Source organism: Silene latifolia, chromosome X (genome assembly GCF_048544455.1).
Source record: "Silene latifolia isolate original U9 population chromosome X, ASM4854445v1, whole genome shotgun sequence".
Taxonomy (NCBI): domain Eukaryota; kingdom Viridiplantae; phylum Streptophyta; class Magnoliopsida; order Caryophyllales; family Caryophyllaceae; genus Silene; species Silene latifolia.
The window spans coordinates 11,471,846-11,494,345 of record NC_133537.1 but is presented as its reverse complement, the minus strand read 5'-3'; the positions used below and the strand labels follow the sequence as shown (position 1 = coordinate 11,494,345).

At 36.9% G+C, this 22,500-nt stretch overlaps 2 protein-coding genes across 6 annotated transcripts; one reads left to right on the top strand and one right to left on the bottom strand.

The window, feature by feature from the left end:
• The first annotated feature begins 4,093 nt into the window (after positions 1-4,093).
• Positions 4,094-9,313, top strand: LOC141622856 (protein IQ-DOMAIN 5-like). Of its 5 annotated transcripts, none has more exons than XM_074438874.1 (7): positions 4,094-4,282; positions 5,530-5,684; positions 5,976-6,218; positions 6,511-6,738; positions 7,369-7,482; positions 7,758-8,184; positions 8,888-9,313. In XM_074438874.1, the coding sequence occupies exons 2-7, from the start codon at positions 5,601-5,603 to the stop codon at positions 9,025-9,027; spliced, it is 1,236 nt and encodes a 411-aa protein (XP_074294975.1). In that variant the 5' UTR covers positions 4,094-4,282; positions 5,530-5,600; the 3' UTR covers positions 9,028-9,313. The 5 variants fall into 5 exon arrangements, with proteins under 5 accessions (XP_074294975.1, XP_074294976.1, XP_074294979.1 ...); XM_074438875.1 differs by having other exon boundaries at positions 4,137-4,282; positions 5,562-5,684; XM_074438878.1 differs by having other exon boundaries at positions 4,154-4,282; positions 6,511-6,717.
• Positions 9,314-9,636: 323 nt separating this feature from the next.
• LOC141622855 (outer envelope protein 39, chloroplastic-like) lies at positions 9,637-14,994 on the bottom strand. The gene is made up of 11 exons (XM_074438873.1): positions 14,633-14,994; positions 14,457-14,523; positions 14,169-14,204; positions 13,276-13,420; positions 12,996-13,154; positions 12,809-12,879; positions 11,841-11,919; positions 11,570-11,685; positions 10,570-10,717; positions 10,251-10,320; positions 9,637-9,993 (listed from the first exon to the last, which is right to left on the bottom strand). The coding sequence occupies exons 1-11, from the start codon at positions 14,664-14,666 to the stop codon at positions 9,836-9,838; spliced, it is 1,083 nt and encodes a 360-aa protein (XP_074294974.1). The 5' UTR covers positions 14,667-14,994; the 3' UTR covers positions 9,637-9,835.
• Between the last annotated feature and the right edge of the window lie 7,506 nt (positions 14,995-22,500).

Genomic DNA, 22,500 nt, shown 5'->3' with positions numbered 1-22,500 from the left:
TAGCTTAGTCGGCACGGGACCTCTACGACATAGGCACTTTGAGGGGCATCGACCACGTGTCGAATGACACGCGGCGATCGGCTCCTCGCATCCTTAGTCCGGCTCCTCTCCCCGTGGCGGGAAGGGCTTCTTCTCCGACTCTGGTGAGTCGGACTTCTTCTCCGACTCTGGCGAGTCGGACTTCTTCTCCGACTCTGGCGAGTCGGACTTCTTTCACTCCTCTGGGGCAGGCCTCGTTGGTGCCGCGGCGACGCTGTCCTCCCGCGAGTGTGGGAAGGACTCAGGTCTGCCACTGGCACTCTGGGTTCCCCCGGCGTCTTGACATGGTCAGCTTCCTCCAATGCTCCGTTCAAGTTTCTCGGAGTCACTTTTTGGGCCCTGGTCTCCTGTGGGGGTGCCGCCGCTCTTGTCGTCGTGACAGTGTGAGTCGGCGTGCTACCCATTAGGTCCGAGAATAGCTTTAGTTTAGTGCATCAACCACATGTCCCATGACAGGTGACTTGGTCGGTGGGCGGCGGTGTATCTTGTTCTTTTGGCATCCCGTACGTCGTATCGGTGATACGGCCGGTGGGGGACTGCCCGATTTCAGAGTTGTGGAATGTGTCATCTTGGCAGAATTCAGTTTCCACACGCACCATCTCTGGCTGTTTCGACATTTTCTTAGCTCGGCGAATGGGGTTTTTTTTTTGTTTGGGAATGAATGTGACTAGCTTCTAGTATCTTCCCCACAGACGGCGCCAATTGTTCCGGGTGTGATTACGGAGCAGTTATTTGTTACCACTCGTGGCTTGTAGAATGACGTCTTTGATTGAATCCTTCTTTCGGCCTCTCCTGAAACAATGAACAAACTAAGGGCTCGGCTTTGGCCGAGCGTACTCACTCTGACGCTCAAGTCAGTGAACTTAAAGAGATAAGTTGTGTGTTACTTGGCGAAGTATATATTGTAGAGAGATAAGGAAGATATTACCAGATTATGAGGTGTTTAGGTTATATTTCGGATCCTTTCCTCAATGAGGGTTGAGGGGTATTTATAGACTTTCACCTTTTGTCACGTAGTGGCCAAGTGGCTAGCAGGTGGAAAGACTGATCTACCCTCGGCCGAGGGACCCATAGCAGGCCGGCGGGCCCTGTTGACTCCATGCCGAGGGATCTTGGATATGAGTACGCGGATATGTGTCCCGGCTGGCTAGTTGTCCTAGCCGGGACCAGTGACAGTAGACAGTCGTGCATCGGTTAGGTTTGTCAAGGTGTTGACTTGCTTTGGATATCTTTGACCTTGCTCAATATGTTGACTCGGTCAGCGGGTGCAGAATATGCCCCATCAAAATTGTTCGAAATTTTTTCAAGTGTACCTTATGAAATTAGTGTTTTACTTCCCTAAAATTTTTCGCCTCCTATAAATTCAAATTTTGACTCCGCCACTGACATAGGCACACCACACTTAGCCCAATCAAGGACCAAAGTCAAATCGACCCATTAAAAGAACTAAGCCCAACTCAAACCATTTATTCCATGGATACAAATCTTGTAAACTATATCACCTTCTCAACGTTATCCGACCCAAACTTAGGGTAAGATTATTGATCGCGAAAGTAGCAATTTACCCTCTTAACTCAATTCAATGGTGAAATTAGGCCCCTTAAGTTTTAATTGTATCAATCAAGCCCCTTAACTTTAACAAAAAGTGAAATTCAACCCCGATTTTTATTTTTCAATTAGATCTCAACAAAAAATCATTTTATATTATATTATTCAACTAATAATACATATAAATTACTAATTTTAACTTTATTAATCTATATAAATTTAATTATTCATCTAAGAATAAGTTTACATTCATCTATAATAAACAAAATAAAAATATGATAAATTTTTATGACTATTCTGACATTTATAATAAATTGTCTAAAAATTGTAAAATAATAAAAAATACTCGTTATTAAAATTATACATATTGTATAAAAGTTATAAGGTTATAAAAATTAAATTTTTTGTTTGATTAATTGGATTATAAAAATGAATTTTGGTGGAATTTCATGAAAAATTAAACAATAGGGTTTAATTTCACTTTTAACTAAAGTTAAGAGGCTTATTTGCTACAATTGAAAATTAAGGGGTCTAATTTCACCATTGAACAAAGTTAGGATTATTGGTTATCTTAAGAAAAAAAAAGTATTGAGATAAGACTCACTCAAGAATCAAGATTACCAATAATCTACCCTAATCTTGACAAAGTTTTAAGTTGAGTTTTTGGAAATTTAAGACTTAACTTCAAACTTTACATGAGTCTTGACCCAATTTTAAAAGAAGACATCGAATGAGAAAAAAATCCATGTGTTATATTATTCACAAATTCTTATTTCAGATCGTCATATCCGTCTGAAATGGTCAGACGGATACCATTTTCTCTCACAAAAAACCCATTTAGGGTGTGAGTGGGAAAACACATGGGGGTGTCCCACCACCCATGTGCTTCTCACTTGTGAGAGGTCTTATTGCGATCTGAAATAAGACGGTCTTAAGTAAGACGGACTGTATATTATTTTGTGTGCTTTTTTTTCTTTTCTTAAAACCCACATTTTTTTCAAGTAAAGTGAAAATGTAGAGTTTGAGGTAAGTGTGAATAACAATAAAAGTTAACAATAAAGAAATAATAAAAGTTAGTGTAAAACTAATGTGACAAAGTCGTCTTAAGACTTTAAAAAATCTTACAATAATTATAATTACACAAAATCTCATAGAAGACGGCGATATCCGTCACAAGCTTGTGACGGATACCATTTCCTCCCACAAAATACCCATAAGAGGTGAGTGGGGAAGCATATGGGGGTGCCCCGCCTTATTCCCTTTCCCTTTTTGTGAGAGATCTTCAGCTTATGACAGAATTAGCCCGTTACAAGCAAGACGCTTTGTTATAATTATACCCTTATAGTCCCATTAGGCCATTAACCGATATACTCCTATGATATTACCCGAATTGAATCATACCAATTACCAAATGGGGCAATGGGACCACATTTGAACACTCGTACTAGAGTACATTCCATGGATTCCCGTGATCAACTCCCTTGCTAAAAATTGCATGTACTCGAGAGCGACTATTCATCTTCCCTCAAAACGACGTCGCACCTCCTCACTGACGCGTCACATTCTCTCTCCGCTGGTCACTCACTAGTCCCTATTGCCGCCCATTATTTTCAACAACAACAACAAACACAAATAAATATAAACAAATTAAAATACGCAATTCTTTATTTAAGACGGATACAAATCTAAGACGGAAATATTTATTTTAAACTAAAACGGGAAAATAGGATAGACGAGACTTGACATATACTCCCTCATATTCTATATTTTCTTCCTTATTTCCTTATTCGGTTATTCGGGTTTTCTTCTCTATTTCTTTTTTTGGAATGATTTGTGTGGTCCAAATTCAATGACATGTGGGGTAGTGTGTTTTGTGTGGTCCAAATTCACTTTGTTATTTCTTGTGTAAAAATGAAAGGGAAAGAAAATATAGAATATGAGGGAGTACTTCGAAGAAAAATGTTTAGAGTAGGAAAAAATTCGCCGTGTCTATTAACATGGAGTCCATTTTTGAAATAATGGTCAAAAATAAAATAGTTGTCGTTTTGGGTCGGTTTTGAAAATATTTGTCAAAATGGTGTCCACGTAGGCTCGAGATTTCTAGACCTGAAACACGCCACTACTAATGGCGTGTTTTGTGAAGGAAACATACCATTAGTAGTGGCATGTCTTTACAACAATTTTTTTCCTCAACTGACTGAACTTTAAAAAAAAAAAAAAAATTACATAAGACACGCCATTAGGGGTGGCATGTTTCCCCTCCGAAACCCGCCATTTCCAATGGCGTGTTTGTTTTAGTCCATTTTTTAATGAAGTTTCTTTCCGTACTCATTATAAACACGTCATTGGTAGTGGCGTGTTTTAGGTCTAGAAATCGCGAGCCTACGTGGACACCATTTTGACAAATATTTTCAAAACCGACCCAAAACGACAAATATTTTATTTTTGACCATTATTTAAAAAATGGATTCATCAATTTAAAGCTTATGACGAAAATATCCGTCTTAAAATATTCCGATTTGAGAGAAAGTGAAGTACATATAAACACACTGCTTTCTGACTGTACACTGTCTACTCTACTACTCTAGTGAGAGAATTAATAAAAAATCAAAACATCAAAAAATCAAAAAAAAAAATGTCGGAATTTTAGCCACAATTTTCTGACATTTTTTTGCTTAGTAATTGCATTTTTACGGTGAGTTAATTTATTTATTTTTACTTTTTGATTTTTTTTAAATAAGTTATAATTTAATTTGATTGATTATATTTATGTTATGTTTGATTTATTGATTTGATTTGAATTGATTGGTGTTTAATTGAGTTGATTAACTGATTAGTGTTATTTTTGTTATGTAATGATTTAATGCAGCGGGATCTGTTTGTTTTAAGTGTGAATTGGGCGATTAATTTGATTTTTAGCATATTTCGTTTGCTTTTAGTTTTGGTAGCTTAATGAAGTTGTTTGATTAGAGTTCGTAATTTTCCGTTTCAGTCATTTGTTTACATTTGATTAAAATATGCTCACAAAGAATAAAAATAGAAATAGGTAAACAAATAATCGAGACGGAATAAGTACATACATCAGTAGCTGATTGACTTATTATGAGTCTGAACTTCTGAATAGGCTTTTTGGGACGAATGTAGAGCTGAGTAGTTGGTGAAATTGTCTAAATTTTGTGTGTTTGGGTGACTTAACAATTATACGACACTGATGAGTTTGAGAAATGTCGAAAGTTAGGGATTTGGTGGAGTTTTACTGGATTGATTAGTTTACACATTGAGTTGAATTGTGCTGAAGAATGTGGTACATTGGTTTGCGACTACAGTAGAGATGGGGTTTGAATTTAGAATATACGCCCTCCGTCCCATTTATATACCGCTTTTTATTGAGGTATTCAAATTTGAATGTTATCTGATCACAAATCACAATGTATAATTGTCTAGTGTGGATCTTTATTAGAACATAGTATGATAAAGAGTTGGTTTGTTAAATCAAACTCGGCAAATTTGACATTGTACATTTACAGTTTAATGGTCGAGTAGCATTTTATAAGTTTTGTTTTCGGAAGGTGTTTCAAGCTCAATTGTTCATCTTACGATTTTTGTGCATTTTCATGTATTCCTGTCCTCCTCTTGTATGGGCCGTTCCTTGAAAGGCTTTATGCGCATAACATCATGAACTCGTAGTAGAAATTTTATAGCTTTTTGCCGGATTGTCTTCAGTTCTGTACAGAAGATGATTGTTTATAGCCAGAAGACTTATTTTTACCAAATCCATTACTAAATCTCTCTTGATGCTTGTCTGATGCTCTTTAGTTTTAGTTTGCAGATTGTAATCTGTATGTATGATTATTGATGTGCCAATTTGAGAATTCTAATCTATCCCGCTAAAGTTTTTCATTATTCATCTAGATTCTAACCTGCAACTCTATTCTGATGCAGAAACTCATTAATGCCCTTGTCTTGCTGTGCAGCAGTGCAGGTGAGGCAAGGCAACATTATCCACAGGTCACATGGGTGTACCCAAAAGATGGATAAAAGCATTAGTTGGTATCAAAAAATCAGATAAATCATCCTCCTCGGAGAAAGATGAGAACGTAGGTTTTCTTCTTCTTAGCTTTGTTTGATGCTCTCATGCTGAGATGAAAGTTTGGGTTCCTCTTAATGTGCTTTAGTGAGAGTTTGTAAGTTGCACGCCAAGCAGGGAAACTTAAAAGTTGCTTAAAACTCGTACCTGAATTACTACTTTCTTAAGGGCCGTGACTCTTAAGTAGATTTGAAGCCTGCATTAAGATTCTCTGCAACGTCTTGATTTTAGATGCATCTACTTTCTAAAGCTGTGCAATTTAACATTCTGCATTTTGTTGCTGTACTCATTGATATTGCAGACAAGAACATCTATTGGCCAGGCACATCATCGTAGAAACCATTCTGTCTCAATAGATGACATTGGATTTCAAGAAAATGGTCAATCTAGCCAGTCTGCTGGAGATAACAACATCAGTCCGGTTTGTAATGTTGTTGCCTCTCCATCTACGCCTATTCAAGTACAATCTGAAGCTAAAGACCAACAGATGACAAGAGAAGAATGGGCAGCTACATACATTCAAACCGCTTTTCGAGGATTCCTGGTAATGCTTCAGATCATTAGCTGCTTTTCCTTGATATTCCACGCACACATTTGATATGGAATAATCCCTTCCTGTCCCTTCTTCTCACAAAAGAATAATCGTAAAAAAACAACATTGAACTGAAAATAGTGTAGTATCATTAATGATTCCTGAGGTGATAAACTCGTATCAGTCTTGAATCTCTTATGGAAGTGCAATATGTTTCTGAGTCCTTTTCTCTGATGCAAATGTGCAATATCTATGATGCTTATTGAGGCTTCACTGCAATTTTTTATTTTGTTTCTTCAAACAGGCTAGGCGAGCTTTAAGAGCATTGAAAGGATTGGTAAGACTCCAAGCGCTTGTCAGAGGGCATGCTGTGAGGAAACAGGCTGCAATAACTCTTCGATGTATGCAAGCTTTAGTGCGAGTTCAAGCTCGAGTCCGGGCAAGACGTGTGCGGATAGCGTTGGAAAGCGAAACAGAACAACATAAAGCCCAGCAACAACTTCTACATGATGTACGTGTCAAAGAAATAGAGGCGAGTACTTGGACCAAAGATCGTATTTGTTGTTAATTTATCTCTCTGTTGTGAGTGCGAGACTGCGAGTGTGAGACTGAGTGCTAACTATCATTTTAGATTTGCCCAATAGTAGATTTGTGTTTTATATGCTTCCTACTTGATATCTAGCAGCCTACTTACGTACTAGTTAGTACAGTAACACGGAGAATGTCTCCGTAAACAGCTAGATACTTTCTGAACTCTTTCCTAGTTTCCTTTGAGCACATGTTACATCAGTGTACATGCGGAATCTGGCGTTAAAGATTATCTGAGTGCAGTCACATGGAAAATTGTCTCAGTTTTACATGGTAGATCAGATGGTTAAACCGAGTGCTACCTATCACTTCATAATTGCCCAATATTAGAGTTGTGTTTTATATGCTCCCTTACTTACCCGTTAGTACAGTAACATGGAAAATGTCTCCGTGAACAGTGAGATGTTTCTAAACTCTTCTGTTTTAGCCCATGTTTCACCAGCATACTTGTGAAATCCGATGTAAAATAATATCTGAGTGCAGTCACATGGAAAATGTCTCAGTTTTACACGGTCGATCAGATATTCAGATGATTAGAGTATGCTCCTTACTGGCTGTGTTTTTTTTTATTCAGGAAGGATGGTGTGATAGAGTTGGTTCTGTTGAACAAATTCAAGCTAAATTTCTCAAGAGGCAGGAAGCTGCTGCTAAGCGTGAAAGGGCTATGGCTTATGCGCTAGCTCATCAAGTAATCAATTGATTCCTCATCTATTGGCTATGCATTACATGAAACGCTCCTTAGTTCATTAGTTTACGCATAACGACTTGGCTCATAATGACACTTGGATAAATTATGGGATCTGCTGACGTTATGCAGTAAAACTGCATCAGGGTTGTTTTATTCAAGTCTAATTCATGGGTCCGGTACTCGGGTTGGTTTTGGATCGGTCGAGTAGTTCATTTTCTGCTTTGCATATCTCTGTAGCTACGTGAGTTTTTGTCTGACATCCAAATCTTTTTCAGTGGCAAGCAGGATCGAGACAGCTGGCTGCTTCGTCTGGTTTTGAGCCTGATAAGAACAGTTGGGGTTGGAATTGGTTGGAGAGATGGATGGCCGTGCGTCCTTGGGAAAATCGATTTCCGGATATTAATCTAAACGATGGAACAAAGATACTAGATACTGGGGCAGATGACGGAATAGATAGCACTACGGCACAACCAACATCTACCAAGAAGTCTGTGTCCACAAACCCCTCTGCACAAAAATCAGACCCATCTAGTTCTGATGGATCCAACCAAGTTCCTGCCAAGAGTAAGGTCAAACAAGTTCGTGAAGAGTTCATTGAAGAAGCCAACTCAAAACCTGCTACTGGCATGAGGTCTCGTAGCAACCCTAAAGAAAGAGCTACTGTACAAGATTCAAAGACTCAAAAACGTCTCTCGTTGCCTGGTATCAATATGTTCTCTTTCTTCTCCTCGTGGGGTCCTTTTTTAATAACAGTAATCTGTGACATTGAAGCATGTTTGGTTAGCTGGTTTCTGATTTTGAATTGCATGTAATGAACAATTGAAGTCGTCAACTACCAACTATCATCAACCTTCAACCCTTTCCCAAATAATTGGGTTTTATTCTGTACTTAGGCAGGCCACTTAACAGTAATATTTTATAGCTCCTCTTCTTGCATGACTTTAAGTAGTCTATGAGGTCATTCTTGTCTAGTTGTCTGGATTGCCGACATGGTTTTAGCTATCTGAATTCCCCATTAAGCAGTCTAATGATCCACCAGGTCTGCTTGTCAAACAATTCTCCTTGGATTCTTGGCCTGGTAAAAGTTTATATCCTCTCCTAAAGTCACATTTCTCAGTGTCTCAAACTACTAGATCTAAACCCATTGTCTTTTTATACCGTCATTTGTTTTTCTTTGATAATTCTAGTTATTGTCAGTAGCGGCCTTAGAGTTTTTATTTCATTTTTTTAACACATACTGGACAAAATGCTAATTCGTATAGTTTTCTGGTGCCCGTGGATCCGTATTGTTATACTTTGACTCCCTAACGAGTTATGCTATATGAGTATCAATGATTCAAAAGATCTATGTTGGTCAAGGAGACAAAAGTAGCTGTCTCATAGGCATATGCTTTTTGTTGTTCAGGAAATCAAGGGAATCAATTAGTCAAGACAGCAGGTAGGAGTGCTGTCAAAGCTACTACTGGCTCGCGAAGGCCTGCGAAGGGCAACCCTAGAGCTAGCGGGAATACTATAAAATCTGTTGAACAAGTTACCGTATCATGAACCTTGAAAATAGCGTAAATATGGAGTTGCTTGGAGCATGAGTGAGGTTACTCAAGGGCCAAGGCTTTAGTTCAATTCTCTCGGAATAGAGAATATAAGCTCTTAGAAATAAGTTTGAAGATTTTGAGTTTGTAATTTGTATTATGTAATTGTTGTATAATAATTATGCATTTTGTACCTCTTCTGGTGTGGCCTTAGATTATTCCTCCTGTTTTCTCTACTGTAAGTCTGTAACATTGAAGTATTTGGTATTATTTCATAATTTATACAGATTTCTCAACATAAAGGGTAAAGATGTCATTGTACCATATCATATTAATATCGACACGTGGCTTAAATACTCGAGAGAGTGAAGGAGCTTGATTAGTCGGTTCAGGGACCTTCAGGTGTTTGAAGTATTGTAGTTATCGTGTTTTCGGAGAATTTTATAGTAAAGCCTGTGGAGTGTAATTGCTGTTGCTATCAGATTAGTTACAGGGGTATGTTAAGTGGTGGAGTTTACATTCATTTATATAATAATGTTAGTTAATTTGTTCCTTAAAAAACTCGAAAGAAGTTGATGCAGTAAGTTGGACGATAATGAAACCTCATCCATCCTTAAAACAAACTGAAAAAGCGTGAATCGAAAGGGGATCTTATTGTAAAGAATAATGAATGTAGTATTTTCAAAGAAACAGGAGATACATTGTGTATAAAAATGTTGACTCAGCTAAAAATTTTTGATGTACATCAGGGAAATTAGATCCTGGGGGTTCAGCAGCTATACAAACGGCTTGCAAAGGCGGTTGTTTGGAGGGTTTGACCAATGTCAAGACGATACATTGGTGATGCTGAAATAGACTGTTCTCTGTTGATAACCATTCATCGCGTAATCCACTTGAAAATGACCCAACTGTGACTTGAACCGTAAACCACATCCTATACCAACTCCAGTTCCTGGTTTACCGTGTCTCAAACCTGGGTTTCCTGTCATTTTAGGGCAAATTTGCACGAGTGAGCTTATTAATTCTCATGGATGTTCACCTAGTTAAAGGTAATATGGTCGTCTATTAACTTCAAGTATTCCGCCATTCTATGAATCGACCCTAAAAGGAAAAATGACAAGTCTTTCTGAATCGAAGGGAGTAATTCAATATCCTAGGAAATGGCATCTCAAGGCTTTTGAAAGGTGAGTAAAAAGTAAAAAGTAAAAAGTAAAAAGCTTTGGGATAGACTGATCTTACCAGGCACAAGGCGACCGGAATGAAGATCCGACCCATAATCCATAAAGATTGCACCTTCCACCATTTTACTCTGGAGATACAATACATGGAAATATGAGGTTGATTACAAGTATACCAGTTTAGTGAACCATTTTGTGTCATTTATCAAATTCCAAAGCCAAGAATAGGGAGTGTTTGACCCCATGACAAGTGAAGAAAACCAGAAACGAGCGCCCAAACAAAATGAAAATAAAAAATTAAGAACTATAAATTTGGAGACATGACTCAAAAGGAACAATTCGGAAACCGTCTTAAAAAAGAGGTGTAAGGATGATCATACCAAAGGGAATGTCAATTCACTGTTAGCCACCAAACAAGATCTTCCAGTACCAACGCCACCCTCACCATAACCCCGGACACTACCAAGTCCCCCAATCGCAAATGCTTGATAAGGAGCCATATCTCCTACAATGGAACCTCCTGTGACACTGTCAAGAATTTGATGCGAAACAAATGAGGAAAAGGTTACAGCTGAAATAAGAATATCTCAATGACACATGAAACTTAGAAGTAAATAAAAGTTACATGCATCAATCGCCCACAAAGAATCCATACAAGGTATCCTTGAAACATAAAACTACTTGAGGAGATGATTAGGATTAAAAGGAGAATTGACGAGTAATAAAGGAGATCCGGCAGCTAGTCAATAATCAATACTGCGTGGAAATATGGAATGGATACCACAACAAGAAAAAGAAATGTCAATGGTGAAGAGAACGAAAAATATGAGCTATCTGAAGCATTTACCCCATTATATAGGAGGAAAACAGATGAATTCAGCTCAAACCACTAAATATTCAAGCACAAAAAAGAAAAAATGATACGGAAGTTGAAGGAGGATATTGCTTCAAACCATCATTCAAGCTTACAATAAATCACAACATTTGAAGTTCAAACTATACATCACATAAGTATCGTCTTTTACCTTGATTATTGTGCAACAGAATACGGCTACTTGTCTTTGTTTTTCCATATCATATGCACTAGTAATCTAATTCAGAAAAATATAGATGGCTATTTCTATTATTTACAGAAATGTGTGGATTCATTTTTCTATTTTTTTTCAGTAATGTGTCTGTTCATTGTGCATTGATGTCGTCCTGTAAGAGTAGTAGAAGAAGAAAAAAAGATAGTTAAGCTCCTCCGGTTTCCTCTACTTTATTCTGTAAAAATAAGGATATGAAGTGCAGAAGGTGATGACGTGTGTTGCATTTAATTTAGCCTTTGCTCTCATGTTTCAGCCGCACAATCAGAAATCAGAGCTGGTAAAGATTTTTTACCTCGTCATGAGAAATGCTGGTCCAAGTCTGAAACCCTTTGTTCCGACAAATTGGAAGCGGTTGAAAACAAGCCATTTAGACAGAACAGGAATGCCTTGTTCAATTTGCAGGCTAAACTGCAATCGAAACAAAATATACGGAGTAATTATGTGAGAAGCAGCGAAACCTCATATCCCCTAGAACCAATTCTGTTAAAGTAAGAAGTTCACATCTCTGAATTATTTTGCTCCGAGGGAAGTTCACATCTTAGATTCTAAGTTGAGGCTGTTACCCGTGTAAAGAAATTATCATTCGCCTTGGCATAGCGGGTTTGTTGCTTCAAAACCACCATGCTATCATGACAACCTCCACTGCACACAATATTTGAATGAAAAATCCGTGTTAGCTCCTTGAACAACAGAATAGTTCCTACAATATAGTTTTCCGATTCTCAAGGCTTTGTTGTTACGACTAATTAAAAATGTAATCACATGTTAAAAATATCCCTCACAAAAATAGCCGGCAACTTCTCTCTCTACTTTCTCTCCTCTCCTTTTCCTCTCTAAAAACCCTAGCCTCCATCAACCAAATCCGGGGCTTCCATCGACCATTAATCAATGGTAAGCCCCATAAAAGCTTTATTTATCAATTAGTAGTATGAAAAACTATGAATTCATTAATAAAAGTCTCACTTTTGGTGAGATCCGTTTGCGTGTCTCCATTTTCGGAGTTTTTCTGTTGTTTATATCTTTATAGGGTTTTGTTTTATTGGAAATATAGATAAGAGCGGTTTGTTGATGATTCGTCATATGACTCTACAATGGATACGCGTTATTCGCCGAAGATCTATGATGCCGATAAAAGGTAAATTTCTCCATCAATGAATCAAACGAAGGATCCCCTTAAAAGCTACATGAAGAGAGCGATACAAGGACGGGCCGGATTGTCATATCATGTTTTGAATCCTTAGTTTTACAAGAGGAATTAGTCCTTTGGCTTCTTTTAGATTTATTTTCAATTATATCTATATTTTGTAAGTGCCGTTTGGCGATTAATTAATGAATTGATCTTTTCCTTAAAAAAAAAATGTAATCACATGTTCTTTTCTATGGCCTTTTCTTACTCTTGCACATTTCTATAAAACAATTTATAAAACGGAACAGAGGGAAGCTGAAAATGAAACAACTGTATCAGGTAACTAAACTGAAAATTTCTTTACAAAATAACTAAATTGTAAAATGCTAGCATATACACACGAACCTGCACGTCACCGAAAACCCATCAAGATCTCTACTAATTTGACGACCTTCATCATTTACAGGGCGAACATGCTGCAACATTACATTATACAGCAGAAATTCACAATCACATAGAGTTCAGAGTTAAGATTTTGAATCACATTTAAGCAACTAAGAAACTAGAATCAGAGTGTAGCAAGTGTTATCACCTCAAATTTAATACTGGTTGTACTGCTCCAATTGGAACTAGCTGGTTCGCTCAATTCTAAACCCACTGAAGAACGACAGAGATTTACACCCCCACTTCCAGCTTGTGAGAAGTTATCAACAGGCAGGCCGTGTACTCCAATTTCAGGAGATATAGAATGCTAAACCAACAAGACAAACTCTTACTGAAAGATTCGTATTTCAACAGAAGTAATGTTATATTGTGAGTTACAAATCGTCTCACAATCCTAAAGCTAGTAATAATTAGACAGCTAAGCATACCTGAACCACAAGAGACTGCTGAGGAAGCCATTCCGGTCTAGGCCTCCTATAAGCTACTAATACATTTGTATCATATAATCCTTTGTCCCAAAACACATCAAGCTTCTCACTACCTCCAAACAAATTTGGGTGCTTAATGCACAGGCTGTCATAACACAGATTCATTGTCAATAATTTGATCATCGCCGAAAAATCAAACAACAATTCTAAGGTAAGACCTTTCTACATAATGGCATTGGTACATTAGTGTTAGTGGGTTGTCAAGATCCCCCGACTTTGGCATAGGTACATTAGTGTTAGTGGGCTGGCATAACATCGGGTTTGACAATGTTGTGAGTTTCTACTTGCAAGACTTAAGTTGAAAAGGTCGAGTTCAGCTTGGAGCCTTAGAAAACTCATCCAGTTATATCATACAAGTATCCCACAATTCTACACCTGACCCACAATCTACATTAGAAACTAACAAAAAAACACTATCACCACCAACAATGACATCAATCCAGTGCCTTAAGGGCTCCAATTGCAGGCTAAGGGGGTCAGGTATACGCCACCTTATCCGTGTGTTATCAGCACAAAGGAGCTGTTTCCCGATGAGCCAAAATACGACACTCCTAACGTAAAATCCCACCTCCAATGTCAGTAATGGAAAGGTGAATGTCTATTGTCTACATAGTCGTAGCTTATCTTATTGTTAACTTAGAACTCGAATTCATACTATCAAATGTAATAGAGTTCGAATTTCATCATCCAGTGCATTGCATTAGCGCATTACCCCCAAGGAAATTGCACACCACATAACAAAGATATGATAACATGTGGAACATATACAAATAACTGAAAATCTGAAATGCAAGATAAATCATCTAGCTTAATTGGTAATGCGAACTGTTTACCTTCCAATTATTAATGAAAGAGGACCACCAGTATTCCTGGATAAAATAACATGAAACAATAAGCAATCATACAATCCCTTTACAGTACTCTTAAATTCAAAACAACATTACCCCAATGTGGCAATGCCTCAAGGCTCCCACAAATTGCGGGATAAGGTGGGTCGGGTCAGATATACGCAACCTTACCCATCTGCAAGCAACACAAAGAGACTCTTTCCGAATAATCTAAGATGAAAACAACGTCGAGAACTGCATCGAATGACTGATACTTCACAATAAGAGACTCACCTAAGAGGAGATAGCATCAAAGCAGCACATAGTTTATGAGACAAATCAACATTCACATCAATTTTTGCTGCAAAAATGAACAAATGAACATTTAATTACTCAAAACCCAATTCGAATTCAATCAGTAAATACTCAAATAATGTGAATATTTAAGAATTTAATGAGAAAGACCTCACCTTTACCAGCAAGGATGCTCTTTTGAGCTCCCATGAATGATTATAACACCCAAAAACCATGAAAAATTGGAAACTTTATGAGAAAAGATAAATAATTTGGCTCATTTAACAACAAATTTGACTGATTCAGTATAAATGTGATAATTATCTGATAAAAGCTCTAACTTTTGAACCCAGAAATTAAAATGCAGAAGAATGCAATGAAATTAATGAGAATTTATGAGATAGAGAAGTGTGTGAAGAAGGATTATATACAGTAGCATTTGGCATTTGGCATTTGGCATTTGGCATTTGGGTTTTTGTAGTGAGAGAGGAGACCGGAAGTTAAGTTATCCTTTACTTTGTTGCTTGGGCTTCTCCTTAGCTTTTCCATGAGGCCACGATGATACATGTATCTATGTAGAGGGGTTTTACGCAACGATTGTTATGAAAGTCCCTATTTGGTACTTGAATAATTTTATAAGAGGTAAGTTATTACGGAGTACTTGGTAAACTAGTTTTGGAGCTCGTGCAATGCACGGAATGGTAATGACTAATGTTGAGAAATTCAGAAAAGATGGAAATAAGAAGCATGTAGCACTGTTTTAATGATTTGATTTGAAGCGTTAATTCTCAAGATCTCTCAAAATCAATTACTCTCTGCTCCAATGATTTGTTTACCTTTTATTGTGGCATAAATAATTGGGACGAAGGGAGTAAATAATTTGTATAGAAAAGTCAAGGCATGTCTCTGCACTCTTGTTCTTATTTTAAGCGTTAAATCTCAAATGAGTTTAATACTTTTTTTTTTTAATTCTCAAGATATATGACATATAGGATATAGGGGATAAAAAAAAAACCTTTATTATTGTAGCAATTGTTTCCACAAAGGTCAAACATAAATCATACTCCGTAGTATTAAATTAGACACAATGAAAAAGATGTAAAAACAATTGATACTCATATAGAGTCGGCAATGAAGAATTGGGAGAGCGAGTAACATAACCACTATAAGCAATAGTTATTGCCTACGGACTGCATGCATTTCGAAAGACTACCTCACATGATGTTGGCCACTAGCCTTGGCCGAAATGAACCATGTGCAACATTACAAAAAAAAACCTGCTAAATTAATATGCATATAGAGAATAGAAAGACAATATATTGGTCTTCTTCATAGGATATTTGGAATGCGGTTGTTCGGTTGTTCCACTATCATACATTTGGCGCAAGAGCAATTTCCGTGCTTCAAATGCCTAATATCATCATCCAGATTTTGCCGAGGAACTCTCAGTTACTCAATTGAAAATATGTTTACCATCTCTTGCATAAAAGTCACTCCCACAATCCCACTAAATCGAAGACATTGTATCCAAAAAAATATGCCGCATCCTCCAGCCTCAAAAATTAGTAGCGCAACTTATCTAAATAATAGTTGAGTTTAAAGAAAAAATGTGTTCAAAACTTTGTTCAACTAATCTTCTTTAAATCGAATATAAAAACAGATCAAATATTATCCCAAGTGAGTATACCGTATATATAGGACAAATCTTTACTTTTTTCGTATGCATTTTACTTTAGTCTTATTAATCCATATGTGCGTATTTGACTTTTTTTAAACTTAAGATGCATATACCCATCTTAAATGAGGAATTTGCTAAATTTATTTACGTCTCAATTCAATTACATAGTAACATAATATTAATGTACAAACTAACAAAACAATCCGGTTGTCGATTATGAATTTAGAACGATAAATAATACTGTAAAAAAATATTGCATTAATTAGAAAGAGAACAAACAGAGACTCTGAATGTCATGCAATTTAGATCCTCTCCATTTCTTCTTCTCTCCATTTTCTTTTAACGGTCCAGATTTTACTTTAGAACAATCCAACCATGCAAGTGGTTGATAAGATGAATGAGGAATAATAATTAAATATAAGAATGTGAGAGAAAATGGACAAGAAATAGAGAGAATGAAATGGAGAGCATCCTTACTCAATGTCATGCCTATTAATGACCTCCTTATCCTAGGTCCCCAATTGAAATTATATTGAGTATTCATTTTAGTGACTTACCTGCATAATCTACTCTATATTTCTCATGTTTATTAATGACTTCTTTTGGCCTAATTTTAATCAACTTATTTCAAAGAAAATGCAAATAATCTGTAGATATAATTGAAGGCGGTATCAAAAGCAATAGGAGAAAAGCAGCGCAAAAGGATAAAAATTATACGAAGTATTTGGCACCAATTTACTTACAGTTACCATGTACTCCGTGGAAGCAATTAAAACCAATTAGACACAGTGAATAACCACACCGATGTTAAGAACCACCATATGTAATTGGCCGTCTTAGTCATATTTTAGTTATTTTGCCATAATCGTCATGGAGTAAGCTAACAGCAATGGTAATAATCTCGTACTCCATTTTCTAGAATCGTGAAATCATATATCAAACAAACATACAATGATAATTAGAATCAAGTGATCCGCTTAGCCAGTCAATAAAGTGATCTTATGTTCATAAAACTTTCATTGTCCTCTCCCTCTTTTAATTTAGAGACACTCGTCTCATTTTGTCGTTGAAATCTCCAACATAGTGATGAGTAAGATTTTATGGTAGGGTCAAGTCTCTTATCACCAACAATATTTTAACCCAATTTAGTGCGTAAATCGGGGTCGAACCACAAGGATGGAGGGGTTTCTACTTAGTCTAAATAGGAGTCTAGTCTAGTCAAAAATGAAAGGAAAATGGTTGATTTAAACTACTAGAAATAACTAAACAAACGATTGAAAAGAGATGTGTTAGAACACTTGGTTGATGATGCCAAGTTTCATTATGATTTAATTGTTTACCTCTTAGTAAGTTTTAGCAAATTGAAGCATCCCATGGTTGCTTAAAGAAGTTCAAGATGATCAAGATAAAGGACAAGTCAAGCATGTCCATAGTCTAGAAGAAATGTTGTAAACGAGGTAGTTAAGCATATTTCTTTTGCGCATAAGTTATGGCAAAACCATGCAACAGTTCATGAGACTGTTGCACCATGGTTTCTAGTACCAACGTATGGAGATTTTTCGTGAAAACTCACAAGTGTTTGAAACTCTTTGAAAAGCTTTTCTATGTTTAAAACAAACACTAATTTAAGCTGAAGAACAAAAGGAATATGTTTTGCACAATAGCCAATCTCTTTTTATACAAGTTGCTTTCTTTATGCTAAAAACATGACTTATGTTTTTTGTGCTTTATGGGGAACACCCCTTTTATCTTGAAAGAAAAGTAACCATCTTGAGTCTCTCAAAGAATGTTTGCTCTGCATATTTCTAAGCTGAAAACACACGCTGCAATCTTATGGGCAGTAGATTAAAGTAGTAATAAGACACTTCTCCTACATACTTCCTTTATCTATAAATAGCCAACTCATGTTTTCATTTATGGCAAGACTTGAAAAGAGCAATTCACTGTAAACACTTTGCAAAACTTTTCAGCATTCAAAGCATTGTTCATCAATCATTTGCAAAACTGTTTTTCTGTTTTCAAAAGTCTTCAACTGTTTTTTTTTTAACCGTAATAATCTCCAAGGTACTAGTTCGCTTAAACTGTTGCATAAACGAATATGTTCAATGATTCTCGTGTTTAGGTCTTAATTGTAATCTCCATGTTCTTAAGTGAACCACTGAGATTCTGACTCTGTAAACCGTTGAGATAGAACCTTAAGTCTTGAAGCGGAGTAGCCTCGAGCAAAGAAAAAGTCTTGAAGCGGAGTAGCTTTAAGCATTGCAACCGGAGTAGGTTGGCGAGTTATTTCATTGTAATGGTTTAGTTAAGTTTGAGTAAATTTCTAAACAAGCAATAAAATAACGGTTGGACGTAGGCTCCGGAGTAGGAGCTGAACCAATTTTTTAAACACTGTCTTGTTCGTTTATTTACTTTCATGTTCTGTTATCACTTCTCTTTTACACGTTGATCTCACTCAGCCGTGCAAATGATCTCTCATCTTCGTTGCATAGACCTGCTGTACCGTTTGTAAACTTACAATCCATTAAGTTTCTCAAACTCGTATTAATAGATTCTACTTGCGTTAGTAAATTAACCAAGTAAGGGAGAAAATTTTAAAAGGTACACCTAATTCACCCCCTCCCCCTCTTAGGTGTTTATCGTTCTTAACTCTTCAATTGGTATCAGAGCCTCGGCTCTTGATATTGGTTAAAACCAAAGAGTTGATCCCCTAGTTATGGACGATTCAAAACATACTAAGTATCCCATCTTTAAGGGAGAAAACTATGCCTGGTGGAAACATCGCATGGAGCACTATGTTAAAAGTACGGACTACGAGTGTTGGTTGATCATTCAAAATGGTCCCTTCAAAATTGAGGTGACTAATACCGATGGCACTAAGTCTATCAAAAGCGAGGACAAATATGTTGAGGCTGATTATAGAAAGGTCGAGAAAAACTCTAAAGCCATGTCCATCCTTCAATATGGCATCGGTGAACAAGAGATCAACCTGGATATCCGGTTGTGACTCAAAAAAAGAAATTTGGGACACCCTAAACCTTGCTTATGAGGGAACGTCACGGTCAAAATATCGTGTTGATCTTCTCATGCAACAATATGAGATGTTCAACATGGGTAAAGATGAGTCAATTAATAGTCTGTCTTCTCGTTTCTCTAGTATTGTTAATGACCTCAAGAGTCTAGGTAGAAACTTTGAATCCGAGGATGTAGTACGTAAAATCCTTCGTAGCCTATCTCGAAAATGGCAACCAAAGGTTACGGCTATTGAGGAAGCAAAAGACCTCTCTTTGTTATCCCTTGATGAACTTATGGGCTCACTCATGGCTCATGAGTTAACTCTCATGAAGCGATCCGGTGAAAGCTCTAAAGGGAAAGGACTTGCTCTTTATGCTCTCTCAAGTGATGAGGAGGATGAAGATGATGAGTTTGCAATGTTCACCAAAAACATTGTTGGGATGATAAATGGTCGAAACTCTCAAAGGCCTAATAACTATACTAACAAGCGACGCTTTCCCAAGAGAAAGTCTACCTCCACTGTTGGTTGCTTCAAATGTGGTGACAAAGGTCACCAAATCAAAGAATGCCCAAAGTGGAATGACATTAAGTCTAAAGAAAAGCGTGAGTTTGCTAAAAGAGAATACAAAAGCAAAGTAATGACCGCCATTTGGGAATGTCTCGATTCGATGAGGACGATGTCCTTGAGGAAGAATTGGATGCCAAACTTAGTATCTCGTCTCAGTCAAGCAATGATGTTCCAAAGTCAACAAAGAAAGAAAATGTCAAATGTCTTATGGCTCATTCAAAGGGACTCGATTCGATTCGACCTTGAGGTAAATAAACTCAAGAAAAAGGTTCGATCTTTCTCTAAAGACAAGATTTGTCATCTCTTAGATCAATTCATAGATAAGTGTCGTATCCAAAGCAATAAATTAGAGGCTATGCAAACTGAAATTGAGGATATAGTCAAGAAAATGTTGGTCTAAAAGAATGTCTAAATGAGGTAGATCAACCTAGTTCATCTTTGAGTCTTGAAAAGGAGATTAAAAACTCCAAAAACAGAACTGCTTTCTTGCTAAAAAGGTTGATGAAATACATATAACAAATCAATACAAAGTCTGCATCCTGGTCTAACAAGGGAGAAGACTCTCTTGACAAAACTGTGTTCTCACTAACCAAAGAACGTGACCAACTCTTGATTGATCTTACAACATGTCAAAATGAAAAAGAAGATCTTATCAAAATATCTGAAATGCTAAATGATGAGTCAAGTCATGCTAAAAGTGCCTTAGATCGAGTGCAAAACTCAAATGATGATCTTCTAGTTCAAATTGAAACTTTGAAAAGGGTTGAACAAATCCATGCAACAAATGATGAAACTCATCCGAGTCTATGAAGGAAATTGAGACTCTCACAAAACATGTGTCTTCACTAACTAAAGAACGTGACTCCACGTTAGCTGACCTCACCCTGTGCAAAAAAGATAACAAGCAACTTGAGCAAATTGGATTATTTGCTTAGTGACGAAGTAAAGCATGCTAAACATGCGTTTGACAAAGTAGGTAAATTAAATCTTGATCATCTTGCTAAAATTGACAAACTAACTAAAGAGCTAGATGAAGCTAAAATGTTCTACTTGAAATGGGAAGGAAGTCAGAATGTCTTGGAGTTTCTTCTAAAACAATCTCAAGAATATGAAAACCGTGCAAAAAATGGTGGACTTGGTTTCAAGTGCAACAGATTCTACGACCGATTGTTGCACTCGAAATCAAGACCCAAGCATAACGATTTTCAAGAAGAAAGTATGCTTTGGCCTTCCCGAGTACATTATCTGCAATTACTGTGGTAAAACTGGTCATGAGTTCAATGGTTGTGAAAAGAGAGTCCTCGACCTAGAAAGGAGTACTAAAGTGGTTAAAAATATTCATACTAGAGGGAAAGAAGTCAAGAAAGGTGTCGTCAAGAAGGAACCCAAACTTGTTTGGGTTCCTAAACTAATCTTTTAATCTCTTGTAGGCATTAGCGAAAGGCAGCAGCAATTGGTACTTAGATAGTGGATGTTCTCGTCACATGACGGGAGATGAAAACCAATTCCTTTCGCTAGAAGCCTACGATGGTGGCATGGTGACCTTCGGTGACAACAAACGAGGTGAAATCATTGGTATTGGAAAAGTTGGTAAGTCAAGGTCACTATGTGTCGACAAAGTGTTGCTTGTCAAAGGTTTGAAACACAATCTTCTAAGCATATCACAATTGTGTGATCGAGGTAACATCGTTGAATTTCTTGCTAGTGAATGCAGAATAATTGACGGAAAAACAAAAGAACTCATTCTTCAAGGTAAACGTGTCAAAGATGTTTACATGACTAACTTATACTCATTGTCAAGTCAAACACTATCATGCATGAGTGTCCAAAAGAATGACCCTTGGCTTTGGCATAAACGACTTGGTCATGTAAATGCTAAAACACTTAACACCCTTAAGAGGCTTGATTTAGTTGATGGCATTCCTAACATCAAATTTGAATTCAAATCACTTTGTGACGACTGTGTTAAAGGCAAACAAGTAAAATGCTCCTTTAAATCCAAAAAGATTGTTAGCACTTCCTTACCTCTTGAACTTATTCACATAGACTTATGTGGACCAATGCGTATTGTTAGTAAAGGTGGAAGTCGCTATATTTGTGTCATTGTTGATGATTTTACAAGATTTGTTTGGCTTCTTTTCTTAAGCTCTAAAGATCAAACTTTCGATGAATTCTTAATTTGGGTTAAAAAGGTCCAAAACAAATTTGGTTATAAACTTGTCTCCTTGAGATCCGACCATGGAACCGAATTTGAGAATTTATCATTTGAGTCCTATTGCAATGAGTACGGTATTAGCCACAATTTCTCGGCCGCAAGAACTCCTCAACAAAATGGGGTTGTGGAACGAATGAATCGAACTCTTGAAAATATGGCTAGGACAATGCTCATTAGCTCTAAAGTACCAAGAAATTTTTGGGCAGAAGCTGTGAACACATCGTGTTACATCTATAATCGAGTCATGATTAGAAAAATCATCGAGAAAACTCCTTATGAATTACTACGAGGAAGAAAACCTAACATCTCACATTTAAAATGCTTTGGTAGTAAATGCTTTGTGCACAACAATGGAAAAGATAACCTAGGCAAATTTGATGCTCGTAGCGATGAAGGTGTTTTTGTTGGTTATTCTGATCATAGTAAAGCCTACAAAGTTTATAACAAGAGAACCATGAAAATGGAAGAAAGCGTTCATATAATATTTGATGAATCTAGTCTCTTTGTCTCAAAAACACAGGTTAATAATGAAGAGGATGATGAGGAAGACGATGACTTTGAAATTGGA